The 24,931-nt window shown below is 40.1% G+C and overlaps 1 protein-coding gene across 2 annotated transcripts in view; it reads right to left on the bottom strand.

Moving 5' to 3' along the window:
• MACROD2 (mono-ADP ribosylhydrolase 2) overlaps positions 1–24,931 on the bottom strand; it is an 892,536-nt gene that overhangs the window by 36,030 nt on the left and 831,575 nt on the right. For both annotated transcript variants that reach the window (XM_037406063.1, XM_037406064.1), the window contains exons 12-16: positions 19,953–20,015; positions 16,493–16,561; positions 6,922–6,999; positions 6,219–6,290; positions 5,492–5,581 (exon numbers count right to left, since the gene is read on the bottom strand). In XM_037406063.1, coding sequence (XP_037261960.1) covers positions 5,492–5,581; positions 6,219–6,290; positions 6,922–6,999; positions 16,493–16,561; positions 19,953–20,015 — 372 coding nt within the window. The remainder of the gene's footprint in view (positions 1–5,491; positions 5,582–6,218; positions 6,291–6,921; positions 7,000–16,492; positions 16,562–19,952; positions 20,016–24,931) is intronic.

The raw sequence follows: 24,931 nt of genomic DNA, 5'->3' as shown, positions 1-24,931 counted from the left end.
CATCCAAGTGGAGCAGAGAACACGCTTGCACAGGACCACTTACAGGCAGGTCAGCCTCACCTGTTACAGCTGTTCACAGAGCCATACCCGTGCAGGAGTTAAAGTGCATTCATGAAATTCAACATACTGTTTGCAAACTGGGGAAAAAATGCTGCCACCCTTAGCAAAAGTACTCTTTTGCTGGGCTAAAAAGTTTCTTTGCCCTGCCTACAGTTATGGCCTTTGCTACTTCCACAAGGCACAGACGTTACCTGGGTATACTTTCCTGCCACAGACAGCTCTGATGCCTTCAGAAGGCCAAAGCGCTTTGCACTGGGAGATACAGACCAAACAGCCCCTGGGTCACCACAGACTGGTCACAGCAGGCTGGCAAGCAGAACCTGGTTGGAAAAGCGCCTCATCTGGCTGATACTGCGACTGCAACACTCAGTTTTTGAAGTTCTCGAGAAAATAAAGATATGCAAAGCAATGCTTCTTAAAACCTAAAGGTATCCCTGGAGAAAGGCACTTTTTTGGCTTTCCAGTGATGATCTTGTTGCTGCGTACCTCCAACTACTTCCAGCTACTTGCTTTGCAATAGTCCACACCTCTCTGCATCGCTTAGAGCTTTAGATGTGATTTTAAATACCCTTGTGCCATTTTCTGGTTCCTCAGCACTTCCAGCATTTCTACGAAAGGTCCAAAGGTGCACTTTTCCCCCTTTGCCAAATATCAATACCTGTCAGAAGCAGAGTTTCATGTTTAGGGTCAGACTATTCTGTAACAGCCCCCAAAATGTCATCTGATCCATTTAATATTGCTTGTAATCAAAGACCAAACACACTGCATCTGATTTGGGATACTTACTCCCTCCTTCTTTGGGCAACTGAATAAAAGAACGTGGAGCCTTTATACTAGATCTTCAGAAGCTGCAACACTCCAAAATACCTTTGTATTCTTTTCTTTCCAAATAAAAAGGAAATATCTTTTTAAAGACCTATAAGGAAGATTTTTAAAATATCTTTTTTTTTTTCCCTCTTTCAAAATGTCTCATCCATCTCCACTTGAAGCTGAACATAAGTTTGGTTAAGAAATAAAAGGTAGTTACAATTGCCATGACTCAAGAATAAAGATTTCAGATTTGTCTGAAAAGATCTTTCTCAAGAAATATTTTGTTTCTCTATAGCCACAATGCCATATCAAACTCATTATTTTGACATTATTTACAACCGTACCAATGCATGTAAAATCCTATAAATGTCTGAGACTGAAACTATAAAAAATTGAGAGTCTTTTCCTCCAGGTTTTGGAGTATTTAATTCTCTCCGAGATTATACCAAAAAATTATCTCTTTTGCCAAAGGTACAGTGGATAAAAGACCTGAAAATCCAGCTGTTTAAGTGAAGAATGGACCAAATAATGGCTACAGAATTACACAGCTATTCATGCAACAAGTCTGTGGAGCAAGGCCAGGCTTAGCTAGAACAGAAATTAGAATTCAAATTTACAGTAAACAGGCACTGACCACAAGACTGGCAAAGGAAATCACTTATATTGCAAATGATTTAAACCACGAAACCTCCCCCAGCCCGTTCCCAAGCCTTCCTTAGCATTGTGTGGTTCATACAGAAAAAAAGATGGTTCATACAATTCCCTAAACATGGCATTCAAACAGGCTAAGATGCAACTACACAGAAATAGTAATTGTAAGCGCTGTGCCCTGCTCTTAAGCTAAATCCCTGGACACTTTAATATCCTTTTTATAGGCATTAATTATAGCATTTTGCTCCTTGGTTGTGCTTCAGCGACAGTCTGCTTCTGTGTTTCTGGACTTGTCTGATAGAAAATAAGTGCGCCCTTGCCCAGGAAGGATGCTACCCAGCCACTCTGGATTTGTTTCTTGGGTGGAGAAACGTCCCAGGTCAAGCTCGAGTCATGTTCCAAACAGCACAGTAAGACAAAATATTTTAGCCCAAACACAGAAGAGACCCAACAAAGAAATTATGGCTACTTCTGCTCATATTCTAGTGCTCTAACAGAAATTCTGTCCTACAAAGAGTTAAGCAACTTCCAGACACAATCAGTAGGGGAAATCATCATATCTAATGTCTCGACAAAGGGAGATAGAAAGAGGTGGGAAATAAGAAGACAGAGAGGAGAGCAGGCTCAGAGGAGGAAACGGCTACATATTCACACAAATAAACATGAGTTTTATTTTCTTGTGCTGCAAATTGTGTGGTGGAAAAAACTGTTGATTAAAACTACAACTAAATGGTGAATGCATGGGCATTACAACACGACAGGGCTATTTCCAAGTGAACATATAAAGGGACTGCCAAATGGTCTATTAAAAGCATGTACACTTACCTAGTCAGCAAATAGGTCAGTGATCACCACTTACTCTGCTTTTTAATAAAGGGATTTGAGAATATTCCCTGATCTTATACAAAACACAGATTTTCATTATTCTTTTGTGAACTAGAATGAGCGCACTATAGTAGCTGGAAAAAAATTTAAAAGGCATCTTAGCTTGTCTTTTTTCTTTTGTTGCTCCCTAGTAATATATAACTTCAGGTTACAGTAGGAAGAAAGGGAATAAATTGGCACATGCTATATTTTATTACTGATTTTGGAAAAAGTAACAGCAGGTTTTTATGAAACACACACAGTGCCTTACATTGTTAAATTCTTCAGGGTAATCTGGCTTGTTTCTTACTGCTGGCAATGGGAAACAGTAGTGAGACTGCCAAGACTTTGATTCTTTGTTCCTCTGGGCTCTCAGCACCCCAGAACCTCGAAAGCACCAGGATCCATGACTCCTTGGTAATATACACTACGGCATGACCCTGGAGCTGTGAAGCCAAATGAGCAATACAGAAAGGACCATACACTCCCTAAAATCCCCCAAAACACATAGATGAGCTGGTAGTAAAACTTGCACAATTAGATCAGAAGCTAACCTATGGTTTGTCGCAAGTTTGTGAAAACTGAGACACATCAAACCCAGCAAGAAACAGTCGTTCTTCCATGGAAAACCAGATCACTGAAAAAAATTCCTAGCACGCTTCAAAGCCACAATCAGTAACTAAGCAGAAACCTAGCTTTAGGTTGGAAAAGGGACTTTGATCTTTGTTGGTCACTTAGTGGCTTCCACAGCTCCAGTGCTGGGGACAGCACAGGTCACAGATGACTCCCATTAATCTAATGGCTCCTGGTGAGAGAGAGAGGAAAGAGGCAGCTATGTGCTACCCTTTGCTCCAGGATGAGCTTGGTAACACAAAAAAATGATGTAGATCAAAAAGACCAGGTAGTTTGCAGTTTAGTAGTTGCTATGTTTGTCTATGCATACAGATTAGTACAGGATAAAACCACTTCACATCAGTGTATTTCTATTTAATGGGATTAGCAGTCTCACGTTTGCTTTTTTCCCCACATGTTCTTAGACAAAAATATGCCATTTCATTGTATGTCAAATGTACTTTGGATGCTGCTGGAAAAATATTTAACTTAATTAGTTTATGGGGTAGCACTCAAGTTACGTAAAATAACATTACATATTGAATCTCTGTTTTATTCCAGGTAATTTCTTTCCATTAAGAGGAGTCTCTCTTTCGGGAATATATCTTACTTTATCAGCCTGAACTTCAGCTGATTTTCTTCTTTTACCTCTCTTTGTCCAGATCCACCTTGCTTTGTGGAAGACTTTCACAACTCATGTGGCAGAGTATGTGCCCACCAGAACTGGAAGCATCTAGCAAGACGAGCACTGAGGTTGCTCTACGTGTTCTTATACCCATAAGAACAAAACAAAGCGATGGAAAGCCTGAATTTCCTTCTCTTCTCAAAACCCTGAAAAAGCACCCATTTATTTTCCCTGACCCAAACAAAGTATGTTAAGAAGAAGCTAAACAGAATATCTATGCAGTTACCTGAGTGCTGTTACCCTGCATGTAGATTCAACACAAGATTTCCTCTTATCATGGACCTGACCAAAAGCTCACTTAAATCAATGAGAGTCCTTCTATGAACAACAAGCTTTGGATCAGATGAACCCTGCACGGGAGCAATACTTGAGCCCCCAGGTAGGAAGATGTTCCAAAATATTTGGAAAGAACCTTTTATTAATGCAGTACTTGAACCTTTTAAATCAGGGGCTGGAACAGCAACAGTGCCAAAACCAACCCTTTTCTGATATTACTTTCTTTTCCTTAATGTTGTGTATTTTAATGGTAGGTAGGGCAGATGGTGAAATATAACATCTCCACTGAGAACTAAATGACAGTCACTAGCTGTAGGGGACACGAAAGTATTAAAGAGAAGGAAATGTACAAATAATGAAAGTACATTTTGTCCAACTTGCTTTTGATGAGGCATAAAATAAGACATAAATAATTTCTATCAGGAGGAAATTAACATAACAACATTGGTATCTGCAGAAGAGTGAATTTGTATTATATAATCTGGATTTGCAACTCAGGTAGTGCAATACCATTTACCTGGATTTGAAGTAAAGATTATATCAATTCTATTTTCACCATCAGTAATAAAGCATAAATGCAACACCATTAACGTGACTGATAATAAAGAGATGTCATCAGTCCCAACTTGGATAAGCAATAAAAAAAATAGACGAGAGAGGAAATGCTGTTTAGCTGTATATGAACAAAGAGATTCTATTAACCTGGGTTTGCAGTGAAGAAAAGTGTCAATATTGCTAACACAGGTTTGCAATTAAATTGGTGTCAATGTGGCTGGGAAAGGGAGTTCATAATTAGGATAACACTGTTAGTATTGACCTGAATTTGGAACTGTAAAATTCATCCCTGTGCTCTACAAATGACCACATAATTATTAACCTGCAGTTACTTTACAATTAGAGAATTACTTACGTAATACACTACTTTTATATAACCATGTGCCTGTTGCAAATGGCGAGCTGAATGTAGTGTTACCAAAAGCATCCAACACTTAAAACTGAATTTCTACATTTCTTTGCAAAAGCATTCCTAAGGATTTAAATACTTTATTCCCAGAAAAAAATACTGCTTCAGTAAGACCCTGTGTTCCTGCTCCAATTATTGGTTTCTTTATTAGAATTACTAGTTTTAGTTAATTGCTAGTTAAATCTCTATTAATGACCTCACAAATAATTATCATACCCATTTATTGTAAATACTCTCAATGCTTCTAGGGAACATGGTCAAGGGGGTAATTAAATGGACATAAATTGGTTGTTTAATCAGCCTTATGCACTTTAATGGAGGAAACAACGAGAAAAGTATTTATTTTAAAGTCACTTTAGAACCTGAGTGTGCACTTTTTTGCACTTATTTTCCCATGTAACTCCAAGTCAAATATATCAAAACAACACTCAAGAACAGGCAAAAAAGGATTTTTCTTAGGGGAAAAAAAATAATACTTTTACGTGCTCTTTCCATGTTTCCTCATAATAGAAAAGGAAAACAAGCCGCACAGCATTCTCTGTCTCAATCCCTTTTATAAATAGCCTCACCTTCTTCTTTTCCTCCTCCTTCTTTTTTCTCTGCACCATGAATCAAAGGTATCTCCACTTCTGTTGTGTCTTCTTGGTTCAACAAGGGCTCTGAATAAATTTGATAAAAAGAAGATGAACAGTAAGGCTTTTCAGAACGGACATGAAAGGATAACACACACGAGAGAGCTTGCCATTAAAAACACCGGCACAGGAAAAGGATCCCTTTCCCCAAGGGTGCAGACACAAAAAGTCTCAAGGAAATCCAAGGGGCTGTAATTGAGAGCCTTGATCCTCCAAGATGATGAGCTTTCTGGGATTCAGAACCCCCGCCACACACACACATACACACACACACTACTTAGCTCCAGGCATGGGACTTCTCTGGGACTCCTCACAAGCCCAGAGACCCAGGTCATCAAGTGTTTCACTGGACTGGGGACAGAGCATTCAGTGCTCCAAACGTACAAGGCTGACATGCTTGTAATCAGGAATAAGAAATGCAATGTTCACTTCTTTCACTAATAGTTATAGTCATTAAAAAGTCAACTTTCATCACTGAGAACCCATAGATGCTCCCCTGCTCAGGGATGAATTAAGAGTGACCATAAGAAGATCCAGCTGCACAGATTTAGCTCAGTAGGCATGGAGAAAGGAAGGGAACATCAACACTACCGATAATATCTGAGCAATAACTAGTGGTTTTGCCTGTTAATCTTGCTCTTTGGTTTCAAGCCACATGCAGTACCTTCTATTTCCATGCAGGAGCTTTGGGAATCTGCCCCACTTTTCATCTCCTCTGGAGAAACATCCTGTTGTCCTGTTAATGTGACAAATTGAAAATGGCATCAGCATGACGGCTGCATGCAGGCAATGGTAAGTTCATCAAAACAGGGCACGGACCTAACATATAACATAGTACTTTTCAGCCAAGTACCACTTTTCTTCTATTAAATGAACAATGCTGGACTTATTTTATATTTGAAAATACCACTTAAACTCTAAGCATTAAGTTTGTTAATGGGGTCAGTCAAAACTGACCCTGCATCCCTTTTGGTTTTTTTTCCTTCTTCTTTTGTATCTCTGCCTTGACAAGCTCTTTCTCATAAGAGCTGTTGCAAAGCATTTGCACTTGACAGTTTAACAGAAGGAACAGAATCACCCCACAGGCTTTTAGAACAACAAAAACAACAACAACAAAGGACAATAATAGCAATGCTATGCACCCGGGATCAATACGGTTAAACCCACATATTTGGACATGCATGCGTTTTCCAGCAACACCAGAGATTACCGCATGACAACCGCTTGGCACATAACCAGTAGCCAACAGCATTTTCTTGAGATGGCAGAGGTCAGGCTGAAACCCACTGGATGCTGAAACTGGAACAACTAAGGTTCCCAACTGATCCATTATCTCTTTCTTCAACAATTTTGATACAAAACTTTACCTTCGGCTTGATCTTGTTCACACCCCATAGGATGTACTGGGTCACTCTCCTGTGCACCTTTGGAGTCTTTCAGGGAGTCTGAGGAAACAGCAAACAAACCAACCAACTAACCAACCCTGCAGCAGTTTTCATGCTGGAAAAGTCCGGTGGTTCCTACATACACAGGTAGCCCTTAGGTGCTAGCTTCATATTTGGCATTCGGATGTGCTACAGATTTTCTATCTGTTTAACCACACTTATATACTACAGAAGTGTACTCGTGGGTTTCAATTATTCAAATTGATTTCAGAACCTGTATATTTACTGAGCAGATTTTTGCCTGCAGTACAAACCTTAAACAAGGAGCCAGCAAGAAAGGATGCATAAGAATAATCGGCAGGGCTACCAAGAATTTTATTTCTAATGAAGTGGTACACAGCTATGAGAAACAGCACAAACCACCAACTTTAGCAAATGGTTTCTTATTTATTTAGAACAACACCTTTTATAGCTGGATTTTCACAACTTGACAAACATTAAATCCTATAAATCCCACAGTGCAAATCCTAGCCTCATTTCACTTGATGACAGAACTCCCAAGGTCATTATTGTGGCCAAGACTGCTTTTCCTTTTGAGACAGACCACCAAAACGAACTGCCCAGCAACACGCTCTGAACCAGTGGCAGAGCAAGGTTTACATCAGCCAACAATCACTATGCTATCTGTAGTCTTCATCAACACAGGGCACTATTGTGTGGTGTAGAACAACATTTTCTGACAACAGCCACTCCTTAGTTTTTGTGTGGGGATGGAGAAACGCATCATTCCCCCCCCCCAGTCAGGAAATCACAGCAACACAGCCACCCGTTTTAGCTCTGCTCATCTGCATAACACACAGCTTTCACTGGATAAAAAGCTCTCTTTGAGCCTCGTTAAAAACCACCGCTGATCTAACTGCACATTTCTGGAAACTACAGGGGTAAAGTAGACTTGAGGTCATCACAACGGTAACAGATAATCAGTATTTGTGTTCCAGAGCGAAACACTTTCTAAAATGCTGCTAGATGGAAAACTTCAGTAACAGTGCCAAAAGATCTATGGTGCATGATAATAAATTATGCTAGGACAGTCTTGTTACGACTCTACTTCTGGAAGTTCCCTTTGTACAATATAGCAGAGCAAATCTTACAATATACCAAAGGATGCCCCTGTAAAACTCTGTTCCTGAAACTTGCCAGGAATAACCTCTGATGGATAAGTGAGAAAGCTGGGTTGTTAACATCTGATCCAAATTTAATAATCTGTAGAAAAGGTATGCAATGAAAGTGTGTGGCTTTAATTAACTGCAAATAATCCCCCAAGGCAAATATTTAATTACCTGCACAGCTTCTTACATCTTTCATGGCATGACAATAAGTTTATAAATCCAAGTTTGAAAGAAGAATATCTCATGGATGTACCATTTACTAAAATTTGCCCTTGCTGCACATTTTTTCATCCTACCATGGACTTATACTGCTACTCAACGCTACCAGCTGGACCACTGCACTGGCCTTTCATACTAGGATGCCACATCGTGCTATGAGTTACAAGGGATTACCCTATCAGCTTGAACCACAGCAAAAATAAATTAGAATTTCATCAAATTCCAATTTTAACCAAAAAGCGAGTTGAAGGACCTCTTGGTATAAATGGGAATGGCACTAAAAGTCTGTAGGGAATTTTTCAAGCAAACTTTAAACCCATTGAGTTAAATTCTGGCTTTGCTTAAGTTTTTGACAAAGCTCTCAGGATACCAAACAAACCAAGATTTGTACTACCTGTATCCCCATAACCTAAATTAATACAATCTTTTTCTGTATGTTTTAGTTGTACATTTGTGAAAGGAACTTTGGCAGTCCTCTGCCTTAAGTACTGTGCAGCTAGGGCCCAAACAGAGCCCTTCAAACAGCCAGAAGTGATGATAAAGTGTGATATTACCTACTATGAGTGGGAGAGATGCACATGGCTCTGTCCTATCAGACCCTTAGAGCTATCTTATCCTACACCCATTGCACAGACCTTCATACTCCTAGACCCGTGCCTTTAATCTCAGGTGCCACCTTTTCTCCCAGAATGAAGAATGACTCCAATTTCATGCAAAAATCAATCCTCAGCATCAGAGGAACAATTACGCGCTTTGGTCAATAATAACAAATGGAGTTTAAGGAGCCTCATGCTTGGCTGATATATGTGCCCCATCACCCTGCTGTTTGTTGTGGAGCATTGCAAAGCTTATCCTGCAGCGTGGGGAGTTGTTGCTACTCCTAGCATTTGGCACAGTTGGCAGGCTGGCTCCGCAGCTGCGGTGAGTGTCAGTGGTAGGCACCACGGCTAGAGAGCACCCATGCTATTTGGCACATCTTCACACATTCTCATAGCTGGCTCTGCACAGCTTCTTCTCACAAGATCATGATTTTTTGTTAAGCTTTCATTTTTAGCATAAACAGTTTTCTAATTGTTCCAGGGTTCAAGAAAGCAATTTAATTGCACAGGATTCCAAATTATCCCAGGAAATATACAATGATAATTTTGCATGAGTTATTTTTTGCAAAACATGTTTCTGAAAAGAGCAGAACGTGGACAGGAGTTACTGCCTAGCTGCAACAGTCTGCCACTCTTATTTCAGTAGCAGAAATAAGTCTTTGCATTAGTATGCAGATTGTGAGTTTCAAAACCTTCAAGGTCAGGACCATGTCAAAGATTTCTTCTTTTCAGATGCAAATATTCGATCACACATTCAAGCCAAAAACTCCAAAGACGGATTTACTTTTAGGATTAACAAGAATAAAATAAAGCGAAGGAATACAATTTATGAAGAAAATCTGAGACAAGTAAGAGTAAAAGTGTAAGACCAAACGTACCAGTCAATAAAAGCTGTTTCCCAACTGGATGCGAGGCAAGAGTGCCACCCCCATTTCAGCTGGCAAGCAGTGGTGGGAATCCCCCAGATGCTGATGATATACTACTTTCTGTGTGCAAGTTTTCAGTAGGGTAGTGGTATTCCTCGGGCTCAGCTGGTCCTCTGTGCTCAGCAAGCACTTTAGAGCCTTATCCAACTGGGCAAAGCCAGTATCATAGTCCTAAACAATTCCAGGGTCTACAGAAGCTCTGGCCATCCCTAAAGCCTTTGTCTGATTGGTCTGATTGACCAGGGAACAAACTCTGGAACAAACTCTGATTTTTTTAAATGGCATAAAGCAGTGTTAGCCTTCTAACACAGCTACTTATCCATTAAGCCATAGCAGGGAATCCAAGTCAGGATACTATTTTGCAGCACAGCATGCTTAGTTTTTGGTAACACAAGCTGAGCACTATTTACCTTGGGTAACCATGACTCAGGACTGTAAGGGTTAACATTCCTCCAGGCAGGACTGAAAATAATCAGTGTTTCTGATATTACACTGGAGCAGTTCCTAATGTCATCATTGATCACATATGAATGAACCCACCATGACTTCTGATGACAAAAATGAACCAAAGATAGAGCACTTTATCTACTTCACATCAAGCACTGAAGTGCTCCTTCAAGTCTGAGCATTGCTTAATTCCTTCAAACCTGCTTTTACTTGGTGGCTGCAGTGGCAGTGTCCACATCAGGAGTGCCTGGCTTTGCACCTCTCCGTTGTACTGAAACAACGGCCTCATGGGGCTGCATGGCTGAGTGCACCTGGGAATTAGCCCCAACCTTTAATAACCCATGGACTTTAATAAGCTGGATCAGAATACTCCCCACGTATATTCACTGTTCCACTATATCAACTGTATGTTGAATTCAGCTCCAAGAAAACCATGTAGCTTGCAATAAACTATCAATCCTACTCTTCCTGCCAATAATCAGACACTATTTTGTCTAAATACTGCATACACTCCCATGCTTTTCCATGCCATTCATATTTTTTTGACTGTATAAAGCAACGTTGCTCAAATAAAATTTTGCAAATGCTAAGGAAGAGGAGAAATGGAAATATCTGAATGTTAAGTGGTTTTAATGATCTCCTAAAATTCACTTCCCCAGCTACTCTCTGTATGGCTTATTTACTGAGTCCTTTCTAATATGGAACACACCTGGGTCCTGCACACAGCATAGATAAATCACCATGGTTTAGGGAGCTGTAAGAAGATTAAAGAGGAAAAAAGCTGGTCATTACGAAAGAAACAGGTTCAGTGCATTTTATTTTTTAACCATGATACTGTGAGAAATGACTGGAATATTTCCAGAGTGAAAGAAATCAAGCAGGCATCTAAAAATACAGGTAATGGTGTGCACGGAGGCTGCCACATGATTAGGGTATTCTTTTGCCTCATAAACTGAGGAAAATGTGTTAAAATGAAGTATTATAAAATAGTGATTTATGAGAAGTTAGGGAGATATTCTTGAGCTTTGACTTTAAAATGTTGTTTTTATATCCACCAAGATTTCATTTTAATCTATCTTTATGACAGATTAGATTTATTGGAGCCCAAGTATATACGACTTGGTAAAGCAGACCTTTTTAGGTGCAACAACCTGTAAAGGTATTTTTGCAAGTGTTCGGGTAATAGACCAGGCGGTTCATCTCTGCAGGTGGGGTTCACTGAGTAATGCTCCCACCCGCTCACGCTTCGAGCTGACAGAAGAGCATCTTCTCTAACTTCATCTTGTGTCCACAAGAGAAATTTCAGGCGCAGTTGGTATGATAACCATGGGCATCCTGCTGCTGCCATAAGGGGCAGGGCATGTTGTACAGGGCTGTGGGAAAGGAAAAAGCTGAGAAAAACCTGACTGCCTCAGTTAGACCCTTCCCAGGAGAAGATGCCACACAGCTGAAGGTAAGTGTTGAGGTGGGGAGACAGAAGCAGTAGGCACTCGCATCAGACTGACAGGAGTGCAGCTGGATGGCTCCAGGTCAGCTAATACTTAAAAATAAGTAGGATCTAAATAAACCAGCTAAGTAGATTAGCGTTAGCTGTTGCGGCTGCCTGTACTGGCGAAGGGTAGAGCAGAAATACCTCAAGTAGTTTATGGGCTGGCCCCCATCTGGATGTGCAATGCTACAGACAGTTCAGATTAAAAGGAAAAGTGAATAACCTGCATTACGTACAGCTCCAAGCGACCATTACGGAGGGTGTAAGGAGAACAGGCGCTTGGCTGGATACTGATGGTTATGTACCTGGTTTAAAGAAAACTCAAACCACACCATGCAGCAAGCGTTAGCCAATTTGCTTTCATAGAAATAAATCCTTCTAACCAAAGGAGAGAAAAATGTTATCACTGTAGCTGGCATGCAGAGCCACAGCTACGGTTGGGGGTGTCGAAACTCTTCCACTAAAAGGTTCTTTTTCAGTTACCTATAATTGAAATTTTTCAGGCTGAAATTTTCCAGGTCTAATCATAGCCCAAGGGTGAAGTAAAAACATTTCATTGGTAGCTGCTGAGCGCTCAGCACTTCTGAAAATCAGGTTATTCATTTAGATGTCTTAATATATACTTAAGAGCTGATTTTAAACACCTCTTTCTGAACATATTGGCCTTTCAGTCAATCTTTTTCACCCACTTATCAGTGTCTAATTTGTGTCGATTTGCACAGCTCCCCTGCATTTGAAATGCTCTATCTTTCAGTTTATCCCTTTCTCAACCATTGATGTCTTTAGGACATCAAGATTTTTCCACGGTGAGAACTACAGCTGGCCAGAAAGGAATTTTATATCCATTATGGTTTACAGGCAGGATACTTAACAGGCTTCTGGGTTGCATAAAGCGAACTTTTAGGGTTAACCCCTAGCCAAGGCATGTACCTAATTCTGTTTCTGACAACACAAGCCCTCCAGCTGACTGAATCTGACTCCATTTCAAAGAATGTAGAAAAATAGTGACTTGCTTTAAATGGCACTCCCACAGGAGCACAGACTTTGGTGAACACCTGGAAATAATTAATCGCTACTTTATTTTTACAATTAATTAGCATATGATTTAATTTAGTTGACCTTCAAATGAAAATTCAGTTCTTATTAAGTGCTAATGAATTAAAATCAGCATATTGTGCACAGCAACTTTGCCATGATTGCATAGTGGGGAGTTCATTCTTCACCTGTACTAAATCCAGTTCCTTTTTTAATTTTCCTGCTAGAAAGCCCTATCATTAAATCAGGTTAAATAGTAATTGGTAGGACAGGTGACTGAGATGAAGGTGCAGAACATTCTGTCTCTCTCTCACACACATGAACATGCACACACACATACTTTTTTTAAAAAAAAAACACATTCACAGGTTCAAACCAATCCACAGCTCTATACGATGTGGTCCATTTAAAAGGAGGCTGTAGTCCCAGCACCATCTTGTATGGACAGACAGGCACACTAGACTGAGTGCAGCCTGTCTGATATGTGTTTTATCTACTGCATAAACTTTAATCGCTTTGTTCTGCCCTTACACTTCATAAAGAGAAGCATCTCTAACTTGAGATATGCTATGTATAAAGGATCTACTTCCATATGCACAGTAATGAAGCACTATGAAGGTGCTGCCTAGAGACGTCAGTTCTCCCCCCAACAGCTAATAGTTATGTGTGCAAGTTTTCAAGGGTAAAATTGCAACATTTCTTTGCAGTATTTCCAGACAGTAGAAACAGAAACTTGGCACAGACCAGAATAAGAGGATACCTCCACAGCATAACATCAAACATCTTGATATTCTTGGAATATGACTGGTCTGCTTTTTTTTTTTTTTTTTTTGCTTCCCCCCACCCGCCCACCCTCCACCCCCACCATGAGGACAGACAGAGCACTTAAAAAATTCAGTCTGCTCAAAGGCCATATGCAGACTGAGCCCATGTGGACCTTTTTTTTTTTTTTTTTTTTTTTTCTGGACAGTGTTTCTTCTGTTTGGAATAACAGAGGAGACATACTTGCACATTAATATGAGATTTGTAATCTCAGAGCAGGTTTTCATTTTCACCGGAGTGCCTAAAAACATGATTCTTGCACTGTTCCATGCACTTACCATGAAACATCCCCTTTACATTCCCACCCTTCCCCCCTTCTCCTTTAAAAAAACCCTGATAAATACGGCTCAGGTAAGACAAAAAATACTAGAACCTGATGGCAGCAGAGACCCATGTGCTCTGTTTTTAATATCACCACATTTTAGAGCAACAAATAACTATTTTGATGTGTCTGCTATATTCTAATTCAGAAACATGAAGAAAAATAAGCAGAAAAACTACTAGCCAAAAATAATTGGAGTCAAAATACTTGTTTTGGTGCACTCACCAGAACTGACATTTGAAAGATGCTATACTTGCATAGCAGGCTTAGAAACCTCCCATTCTGAGTGGTTGAAACTACGAATTTTGGGAATATGTAGCCTACACTTATTTGCCGTAAATCTCCTTTCACAGTAGTTAGGTAGAAGGGCTGGAAAAACATAATTTCTTTAAATGCTTTACATCCAGTTCATTTAGTTGAAGATAAACTACTGAAATGAGTATGTTCCAGAACCTGGCAGGTTTTAGCTGTGTTAACTCAGTGGGCAAACAATTTGAAGGCTGAAATTTATTTCGGTACCAGCAGGTGTTTTCAGAAATGCCGGGATTTTGTAAAAGTGCCATTTCCCAAGAAGTAGCAAGCTTTTGTAACACCAGCGTTCATTTTAAAACAACTCAAAAGCTAAAATCTGAGAAGTTGAAAATATAGTAATGGAAATAAGGATTAAAACCATGGTCTGATGGATGCGGTAGCATCATCATTCAGAACTCTTGGTTACATTTAAAAAACCAAGCAAGCAAATCCCAAAACATCTTACTTTCCTCACCATTCCTTTTTTCTGGTTAGACAACTTTACAAACAAAATATATGGAGTACAGTCTATCTCGCTTCTTCCTCCCTACCAGATGCTTTCCATCTTGCTTTTAAGGAGAGGTGGGACATCAAAGAGAAACTGCCCTTTGGATTTCTCAGGCACCGCTTTTCCTGTCAACCCCTCAAGGGAAGAGGGGAAAACACTATAATTTTAGCATATTGTAGAAAAAGTGAGACCCATAGCACCATGATGGCTACTTTCCTGAGAGAAGACAACTACTACATTCGGTCAAAAATCTGGAGTGGTTACACATTGAGATGGTCACTGAAAAGCACAGCAGAAAACACTGGCTTCGTAGTCAGGAGCAAGCACTCAAAGCAATACCAAAGTGTTGGGATCTTCAGTAAGACTGCAGATAGAGAAAAAAAAAAAAAAATCCCAAAGCCTCACCATGACCCTCACATTACAAAACATAAAAAACATATCTGGTGGGGATCTTATAGATACAAGGATACATAAACAGGCCAAGTGTCAGCAAAAAAAGAGAAATGACTGACAAGCAATCACCAGCTACGCTGGGGCTGAATCTACCACTATTTCTGTCTTCCACTAGCCTTGCCACGACTATAATCTGTGAAGATATCAAAAGCAAAAGCCAGCAAAGGTTTGTGATTTTTTTCTCCCTACAGGATCAATCATTCAGTTAAGAGAGCACTTAAATCAACCTGCACAAGGCTTTGAACTCCTAATCAGGTAAGTATGTGGGCTCTCTAGCATGTGTCTTTGGAACAAAAGGGCAAGATCTCACACCCCGTCACACTTATCTAGAAAAATGAGAGGAGAGTCAAGCAGCGATGCTGAATTAAACATTAAATCTTTTAAAATAAATAAGTTAATGGATGTTAATAATTATGTTATCTCAGTAAAATGCATTAAAATTTTCTATTAGTCTTTCTTGAAGGCTGTACTGACGGATTGTATTTATTATAGATAGCATAACTCCTGTTTTGAATTACCAGTAGCAAACATTTTATAAATCACCCAGGGTTCTGCCTGACGTACCCCCACAAAAATGCCAGAAACTGTAGACCAGCACAAGCAATTAATAGCGTGATATCATAAGAGTATCAAAACCAGTATGTCTGTGCGCTGGTTCCTATCTGTAAGCCAACAACTCCACAGGAAAAATCTCAGCTTGAAACATTTAAATTAGATCATCTCTCTTTCTTGTTTCCTAAACTCCCTGTCATTTGGCCCCGCGACACTGTTAAATATTTATCACAAACTAAATGATCTGAGTGCCCAGCACAGTCTGCACAAGATAAACATTACTTTCTCCCTCTCAATTATGACTTCATCTCCTCCTGTCTCCTCTTGATGTGTTTACAGCTATTGTGTTTTTCTTTTCCCCATCAGGAGAGCACCAAATAGGGAGCTAATATTGCCGAGATAGATGCACATGCTTAACTTTATGCCCGTGAGTCGCCCCAGCAAGCCCAAGCTTTGGGCTTAATTGTGATATGTCACGTATGATATTTTAGTATTACCTCTATAGCAAGGGGATTTAGGAATACATGGCATCTCTCCTACCAGCATAACAGCTGGTGCCAGGTACTTCATTACAAAGACTTCCATAAATGAAAATCCAAGCATTCACCTATTTCTGTATTGTTTAACTGTGATTTTGGCAATTTCCAGACAAAGGAAACCAAGGCTTTGCAAAATGTCCTCTTGGGACTGGATATTTTGAAACACAATTTGCAATCGGTACCTTTATCCTCACTCAGTTCTGTTTCTTCTGATGATGACAGGGTGGCTACAGCTGAAGCTTTCGTCTCATCTGTAAGAGCCACAGAAATGAAAGAGAAGTTATTCATTAGATAGCAAACTCATGAACCACTTTACTGAAAAAAGTGTTATGCCTTCTTGAGGCAAGATACTAGACCTGAATTTGATTTGCTTGGCTTCCATCTCTTCACACCGGCCATCACGGGTCTGATTGTCTTCCCTAAGCCAGGGCTAAACTTACATTACAATACTGCCAGATCAAGTCTATATTTCAATTTCTCATAGTACAGACTGAGGAACAGCTATCGGTTCCATGGGTAGGCTGGTGTCGCTATTTGCTTTGAGATTCCTTTTTTCATTTAATCCAGATATTTTGAGAAAAAACAATTAAGCCATTCTTAACTTTAATGTGTCCATGAATCCCACTGGAATCAAAAGATGCAAATGCTTTCCTGAAAATAGAAGCTTTCATAAATCAAGCCTGAAATTTAGCAAGTCCCTGAAAAATCTGTAGCTTGGAGTTTTTTAATGGTAGAGCATGCGTATAGAACTACTGCAGTTAATAGATAAAACTAGTGCCTGAAATTAATAAATTTTTTAACTTTCACTGTTGTCTTATCTTGGCAATTTTTATAGTTCTAAAACCTTCATAAGCCTTTGTGTTCATTTCTAGCCTTTCATTTATTGCAAAAGACTTGCCTCTGATGATTCTGACAAATTTTTTTTCCTAATATAGTCTCCGAGTATTTATAACTACCTTGAAACAAGAGCTCTGAAGCACCTGCCATTTTGTTTTTCCATGTGTTAACTGATGGTTCATTGTTCACTGATGATAGATTGGAAACCAGACTTTTAAAAAAAACCACACAGTAATAGCTGAAAAATTTCAGGCCAGTCTTTGCACACTATAACTGGCTTTTTCACTACTGTATAATAGGAATATATGAATCTGTAAGTAATGGAGTGGGTAAGAATACAGGGTCTTATTTCTTCTCCTACATTTTCTTTCACAATATCAAAGTATATTATTTGTGATTTATCACGCTCAGATGAAGGTTATGCCTTTTGGTTTACAAAATACAAATAAGAACTTTTAACATTTGATGGGATTGCTCCTTACGGTGATCATTCATAGCGATTAGAAACGTTTTTTAGGCTTACAACTGTGTATCTTAGAAAATCAGGTCATTTCCTACTGCCAAGAAAGGGCACAGAAGCAGCAATCTAAAAGTTCCTGATGATGTTTTGTCTCCACAACAAGTAGAGTGGAAAGCAGCAGCAACTCATTAGCTGAACTTAACTAACCGAGGTAATTGTACACCTCTCTGTTCTTGCCACTATGCAAACCAGTAGGGAAAAATGTTAAGCCAAATAATTTTTTCCTGTAACACTGTGTGCCTGTGACCGAGGAGGTGATTCATGGACTATGCATAGGCACGATGCTATCTTTAGGCATGCACCTAAAATGCATTCCTAAAATATGACATGCTCTGGATCTGGGACCTAAAATGTCTGGATCTTTTCCTTGACGCTCTTCATGATAGTAACAAAACATGACTACCAATATGAGATAGCGAAAGAATGTACATCACAGCTCTGATAAACCAGCTCTGACAGCTCATAACATAACAAGTCGTAATGATGGTTTTGGGAAAAACACAATGCATTTAAGACACCTCCAGTAGCAAAGTAATAATTTAGAGAGGTACACAGTCCTTAATTCTCTTGGGAAAAATGAAATGCGTATCATTCAATTGAACTGTTTTACGAATGAAAACACCGGGGAAATACGCACCCCATCAGAGCAAACACAGCTGAGAAGCACCACGGGCTGCATTTGGCATTTGTATGCAGCTGTATCACCGGGTTTAACACCGGAGCTAGGAGCTCCTAGGTGAGTTAGCAGCCAAGCAGTACTTAGTACAGTTAAAAGTTCAGCATCGCTGGGTCAAAGATATGCCCCTGCTTAGTCAGAGATTCAAAACAGTCTAGATTCAGACAGAGCAACTCATTCATCCCTTCTCCCTCGTCCCCTTTGCCTGTTTAAAATACGACCAGAGTAAAAGTGAAAAACCCAGGAAGGGAAACATGGTTGCTCTCCAGCACTTACAAAATACCACTGCATGCTTATCTTGGGGATGATAAAGGGCCTAGGTCCAATGTTTGCTGAGGTCCATGGGAATCTTTTTTTTATTCTGTAACACCGTGTGCCTATGGCTTCACCTCCCACAGCTTGCCCCATATGAGGACATAAAGAAGAGGTGATAAAGAGGACATGAAACCTAGAAGGACTTCAAGCACTTGCAGACAGCATCAGCTGTTAACACATAGTTGCAGAAGACCGACCTGTGGAGTGCGGGGAGAAATGCTGCACTTCCACACACACAGTGCACCATGCACAGGACAAAAAGAAGGACCCTCATCAAATTAACTCCTCATCTGGAAATGGCCACAATGCAGTAAGCAAAACAGATAAGTAAAAATTCCAGGCCTTCTAAATTTCTTTTCTACATTTACGGCTGGTCGTCTTCAGCTCAATCTTCCACGTATTGAAAACATTCTTCAATTCTGAATTTTAAAAAACAAAAAGCTTCTGAAGAAAACCATTTCATAGTCTCTGGATTAAGTATGTGTAGGCAATACTGTGCACTGCAGTGAGAAAAACCCCAAGCAAACAAGCATGGTGCTAACATGTAATACTACGCTAAAACAAATCCTTAAGAAATGAGGAGATTTACAGACATTTTGATTGTCAGTTCAGCTGTTTTGATAACTGATTAATTCTAGTTGTCTTTTGCATTGAACAGAGTTGGGTAGGATGAAAAGCACAACCATAAACAGAAAAAAACAATAGAAACTATTGTGAACAGAGTGACATTGTATTTTAAAATACTGACCTCACTATCATTTCTAAGCAAGCCGTCTGCAAAACCCGCTGCTCGTGACCTCTGACATTCATTCACAGTATATGCAATATCATTCTGTAAGGATTTAAATCTTCATAACCCCTGAGACTTTTGTAGACAATTTGTTAAGACTTTAAAATATCCTTTAAAATCTTCAGAAGTACAGTTTTCATCAAAAGAAGCTTTTTTCCTCCTTCTCCAAATTTCCTTTTCCACCATTTCTGGTCTATGCAGAGGGCTACTCCCTTGCAGACAGAGGGAAAAATTATTTCTTTCTATTTACAGGCTCAGCTAGAGGCAGTCCACCTTAAAGGGAGAATGTAGAGCTGGTAAGCTAAAGAAGGAGGTTTGCATTCCTGCATTGCAACCCATTCATTCATAATGAATGGAGTTTCGGTCTGTAATGGAAGAATTGCTCAAGGCCTGAGCTAATCTGGTGAAAATGTACAAACATTCTCCTTCAATAGCATTGACTAAGGTTATTGTTCACTAAGGTGGATAAACCTTAGAAAGCCCTTTAAGGAACTCTGCACAAACCTGCTTCTTGGCTCTGGGCCTCCATTTCTTCGGTCTTTTGCTTCTCCTCTGTGCCATTACCACCTATCGAGGAAAACACATAAAAATCATTTATGATATATCTTTTTATTGGTAACAGCAGCAGCAATATTAATTGTAACCAATTCAGCACAAATTGCTAATTTACAGTAAGGTGCTGTGATAAAAGAGGAGATACAAAGGTAAACTGAAAAAACCTGCAAACATAACCAGTTACATTTAAAACAGTCGCATTTTCACATCTCAAACTGAGGAAGGGGGGTTAGATTAAAGATTTTATCTCAACAAGCACACTGGAAATATGTGTATAGCAAATAAAGGTATGTCTCCCTAAACACTGTCTGCAATAGATGAAATCATTGCTTGATCTTAGCCTATGTATTTTGTAAAGATTTTTTCCTGGAATTATTTTCCTCCAGTAACATTCCCACGAGATCCTTGAAGTGGCTGTTTCCAACCTGCAGAATCCACTTTAATGCCTATGGAAGGTAAGAATAGGAGGGGGAGAATCACCTCAATTTTACTTTAAAGCAAAAGGCACACCACCACTTAGCATTAAGTACAAAAATGCATCACATGTGACTGCAAAGAAGAGAAAAAGATAAAGCAAAGCAAGATTGCTAGGACTGAATGCATTTTCCCCCTTTTTACATTCACATTCATTCCCAATTTTCTCCACTACTTTGCATTTGCATTCATTATCCCTTTTCTTCCCTCCAGCTCCCTTTTGGAAGGCAGGTACCAAACAGCAAATTACCACCAAGAGAAGTAACACCCTGGGGAACGTCTATGGACATGAGATCAAGCTCTCTTAAACTTTGCTTGGCCCGATTAGAAATATATCGGGAATTCTGTATTTTTGACGATGGAGAGGGCTCTTTTAGCTTCACAGTAATATTAGAGGCTGCAGTGCAGCATGCTGGATCAGATGCCATGGCTGCACTCCCTCTTTTCCAGCATGGCGAGATAGACGGCGAGAACAACCGAGTACCAGCCTTAATGAAGCACTTGAAAAACTGACTGCTGAGCATATATACTGGGAGAAAGGAAATTCATTCCCAGGCCTGTAAATGGCTGGATAATGATACACATGTTTTTTGCTGTGATCTTTTCTGGCTCCTAGGTTTTTCTGATTACAGCTTCTCTAAAGCAACATGGTTCAAGTTCCTCGCGCCTCCACCTTGCCTTTGCTTAACACACGGGGACTGTTGAAGAGAACAGCAGTAGCCCAAATGTAATTAGGTGGATGGAAGAAACCCAGAGAAAGCTCGTGTTTTTCAGAGGAAAATGTACATCTGGTGGCATGCTGCATTCAGCTAATATTTAAAGCCTGAGGTATGATGCTCTCCCTCTTTCCAGCAGGCAATACATCCTGGCATCCAGCAGATGGGACTAGTGGAGAAGTATTTCCAGGCTGACCCTGAGCAGAGCTGCTCTCAGGAGAGGAGATGGAGCAGGACTTTGCCACCCCACCTGAGAGGGGAGAGGTGGGCAGGCAGCAGCTGATGGCCATCGCTGGGGACTCAGGCCTTCTGCGTGCTTGGTAATTCTTTGTACTGCTTTTAACCAGCCTTAATGGATGACTAGCCATAGTGATTTCTTAGCACATTAGGGAGCTTTAACCTGTAAAAAATTGCATTACATGGATGACCAAAATGGCTTGATAAAACCAGCTGGGTTTTTTCTTCCTCCGCTTGAAATCAAAATGTATTATATTCAAAATCAGCGTTCTGCCTGTCCACACACAATAGGAAGACTGCATGTAAAATAGAAAGTTAGGTGTACTAGAAGATACGCTTTTCTCTCCCCCTTCCCTTTTCTTTTAAAACATGGGCTTGGGACTTCGCAAGCTTTGCAGCAAGCAATTAATAAATAAGGAAAAAAAATCCTTTGCATCAGCAGGATGTTTTTCAAAAGGATAATGTCACCTAGCTCAGGACCTGTGAAAAGGGACAGTACGTTCAAGGCAATCCTATAACACAACAGTGCGTGACACTTGAAAAATCTTTACCATTAGGTCAGTTCCAAAGAGAATATTGCATCACTGCAAACCAAGTGGTGCCAAAGTATAAAGGATTTAATTACGGCCAAGTGCCACATGTTTCGCTTTGCACAAAAAGACTTTACATTTGGAAAAAGCAAGTCAGGCATAAATGGTAACTACCAATATATCACTGAAAATAATTTCAGCAATTACCTTACTGCATTCACAGTGTAAAACTACATTCCCGGACAACGCTTGTTTCTACATCCATTATAACAAGCATGACTATAACTAAGAGTTACTTGGCTAAAACCAGGTATTTCAAGAGTTCATTCGTGTTTATTGCCAAGGGACTACATCTCTTGTTAAAGTCACTCAGACCAAACAAACTACGAAGAAAGTTTACATATCATCTGGTTCATCGGATTATCAGATAAAGCACCTATCCATTGGTATGTTTTATCAGTCCTATGTTTCATTATTTCACTGGAGAGTCACTGTTTAAAACTGGTATAATAGAACAATAATTACAGCACTATATGTTGGATTCTCAACATGTTTTCCATCTAACACTTCATTTTGTTCCTTCAGAAAGAAAAATGTAAAAGACTTTAAGCAGAAGCTTCACCTCTTGTACTCTGACCCAGTCCAACAGATTGACTGGATCGTGACATGAAAATTAATCTCAATCAGCATATTGAAAGTATGTGTCGTGCCTGCCAAGTGGCTTTGATACAATTGGAGAAAAGGAAAGGCTAAAAAATTAAGAGTGGACAACTGATCCTCAAGTAAATGACTTGCAGAAGGAAGGGTTAAGCTCTGCTTGGCCTGGAGCACCTCTTCATCTCAGGAGAAAGGGAGGAAGTGGAATATGAATACAGTAATAAGAAAGCAAACTATAGGGTGGAGAAGTGACTAATCCCAAAGCATCTGACAAACAGTTTTCTCCATGTTTTAAAAAAACGTGTAATGAGCCTCTCACCGAGTGTCTTCTACTGATGAAGAGTTTTTTTGTAATTATTGCTCTCCATTGGAGCTGGGGGTAGAGCAAATGGAAAGGCTTTAAGTAGCACATGCTCAAGGCAAAGAGCTGGAAACATATTTCACAAGAGTAGCAAGCCAATTTTTCACCATATCTTTATTCACCTTGGCTCTCCTTTTCTCCAGGCAGAAAAGCCAGCCCTAGTGCATTTCCCTTGAGTCTTCCTCATGACATTATTAATAATAAAAATGTCTTTTCCACTGGATGGCTTCTACAGTATCTGCCATCCTTCTCTTTCCACTACTGCAGCAATTGGCGATTGCATTTCCTTTAGGTGAAAGCTGTCCTCACAATATCTGCTTTTCTATTATAGTAGTAATTGAACAGCAATCTGTCACTCACTCCAAAGGAGATAGAAAAAGTGGCGAACGACATGTCGTGTCGTTTTAGGCCAGCAAATGTAAATGATTTTGAGCCACATCAAAAGACAAATGGGAACATCTGTTTCTTTTCCCCAGCCTGGCAGTCAGTTGAAAAAACAGGAGTTTGAGAATTACAGTAGCACTGTACAAACAAAATAAGCACATCCGACACTAAAATACCTACCTCTGGTCATATATTTTGCTCTCCCTTGCCAAGTTGACTACTGCCTGATAGGTGTTTGCTCTCCCCTCTTGGCCTTTTACTTTGAGATCAGCAAGAAAATGTCCCCCCCACCCCCAAATGATACATACTCTCATTTATATTTGGTAGAAAACAGGCCAAACAGTGATCAATCAGCACACTCAGCAAGCTGGCAGAGCAAGCTGCACTTCTAACTGAACTAGAAAACTAGATACTCTGTGAGTGCCTGCCCACTTTATGTTAAGGAGAGGTATTTAGCATGCACAGTGATATGCCAGCTGCAGTAGCAGCCCCAGAACGAAGCAGACGATATGATAAATAATAAGCCGCCAGTCAGGCGGGAGAGGGCTGGGACAAGATCTCTATGAAAGTCCAGAGGACAAGCTCTCAGCAGCAGCACCAAAGCAGGTTTTATATTCTTCCCATTTTTCCCTGTGAGAGCCTGGAGGCACGCGGTTTTTGACAGCTCTCACTGTTCTTGCGACAAATATGGCAAGTCAAAAATATTAATAGCCTGCTGGCCTCTTGCTTTCCCCATTTCAGAGCTGAATAGTGCCAGGTTTGCTCATACACCTACTCCTCTCCAGCAGTACCTTTCTTCACAAGTAGTCAGCGACATACGTAGAGCTGAGGCTAAAGTCAGTGTCTCAAAAAATGGTGCAAAAAGACACCTCAAAAAACAGTGCAAAAGAGATTTTCCAGAAGAAAACAGAATTGCAGATAACGTATTTTTAGTTAAAGGAAGAAATTCTGCGTAAGCAGTACAAACGAGTCTACTTCTACCTCTCCAACATAGATGTTTTTAATAATAGAAGTGTTTTTACTACTGAGAAAGCTGTACTACCATCTGTGGTGTGTCAACAGAGGAAGGTGCCTTCAAACAACCTCCTCCTTCCTGGAGCAGAAGAGAAAGAGACTCAGGGCCAATGCCTCAGCCTTACCTCTTATCTGCCACCCTTGCATATCTGTGCACGTACCACCTCCCTGAGCACCAGCTTCGGCCCTGTTACATCCCCGCAGGCAGGGCTCTTGCCATGCCAGTCTGGGTGCATTCTCTGGGTGGGCAGCAACCGTGCATCCCTCCTGCGGCCTGGCCTGCAAACCTCCCTGCCAGCTGCGCCACGCTTCTATGGCAAATGCAAATACAAACCGAGATCTGGCAGATAAAGGATGCCGGTTTTGAATTATCTTTTTCTTACAGCACAAAAATACTGCCACAGTAATCATACTAATGACATGAAGGTCCTTCTAGGATAACGGGGAAACTAATTAATGACAAAATTAAAAATATAGGCCTTGATCTTACAGCTGTTACATTCTGTATGAATAGATTTGCTGACTTCAGTGAAACTCCTGAAATGTGAGAAGAAA

The sequence above is a fragment of the Falco rusticolus genome, chromosome 12 (assembly GCF_015220075.1).
Source record: "Falco rusticolus isolate bFalRus1 chromosome 12, bFalRus1.pri, whole genome shotgun sequence".
NCBI lineage: Eukaryota > Metazoa > Chordata > Aves > Falconiformes > Falconidae > Falco > Falco rusticolus.
The sequence above is the reverse complement of the archived record's forward strand: the minus strand, read 5'-3'. Positions and strand labels throughout refer to the sequence as shown.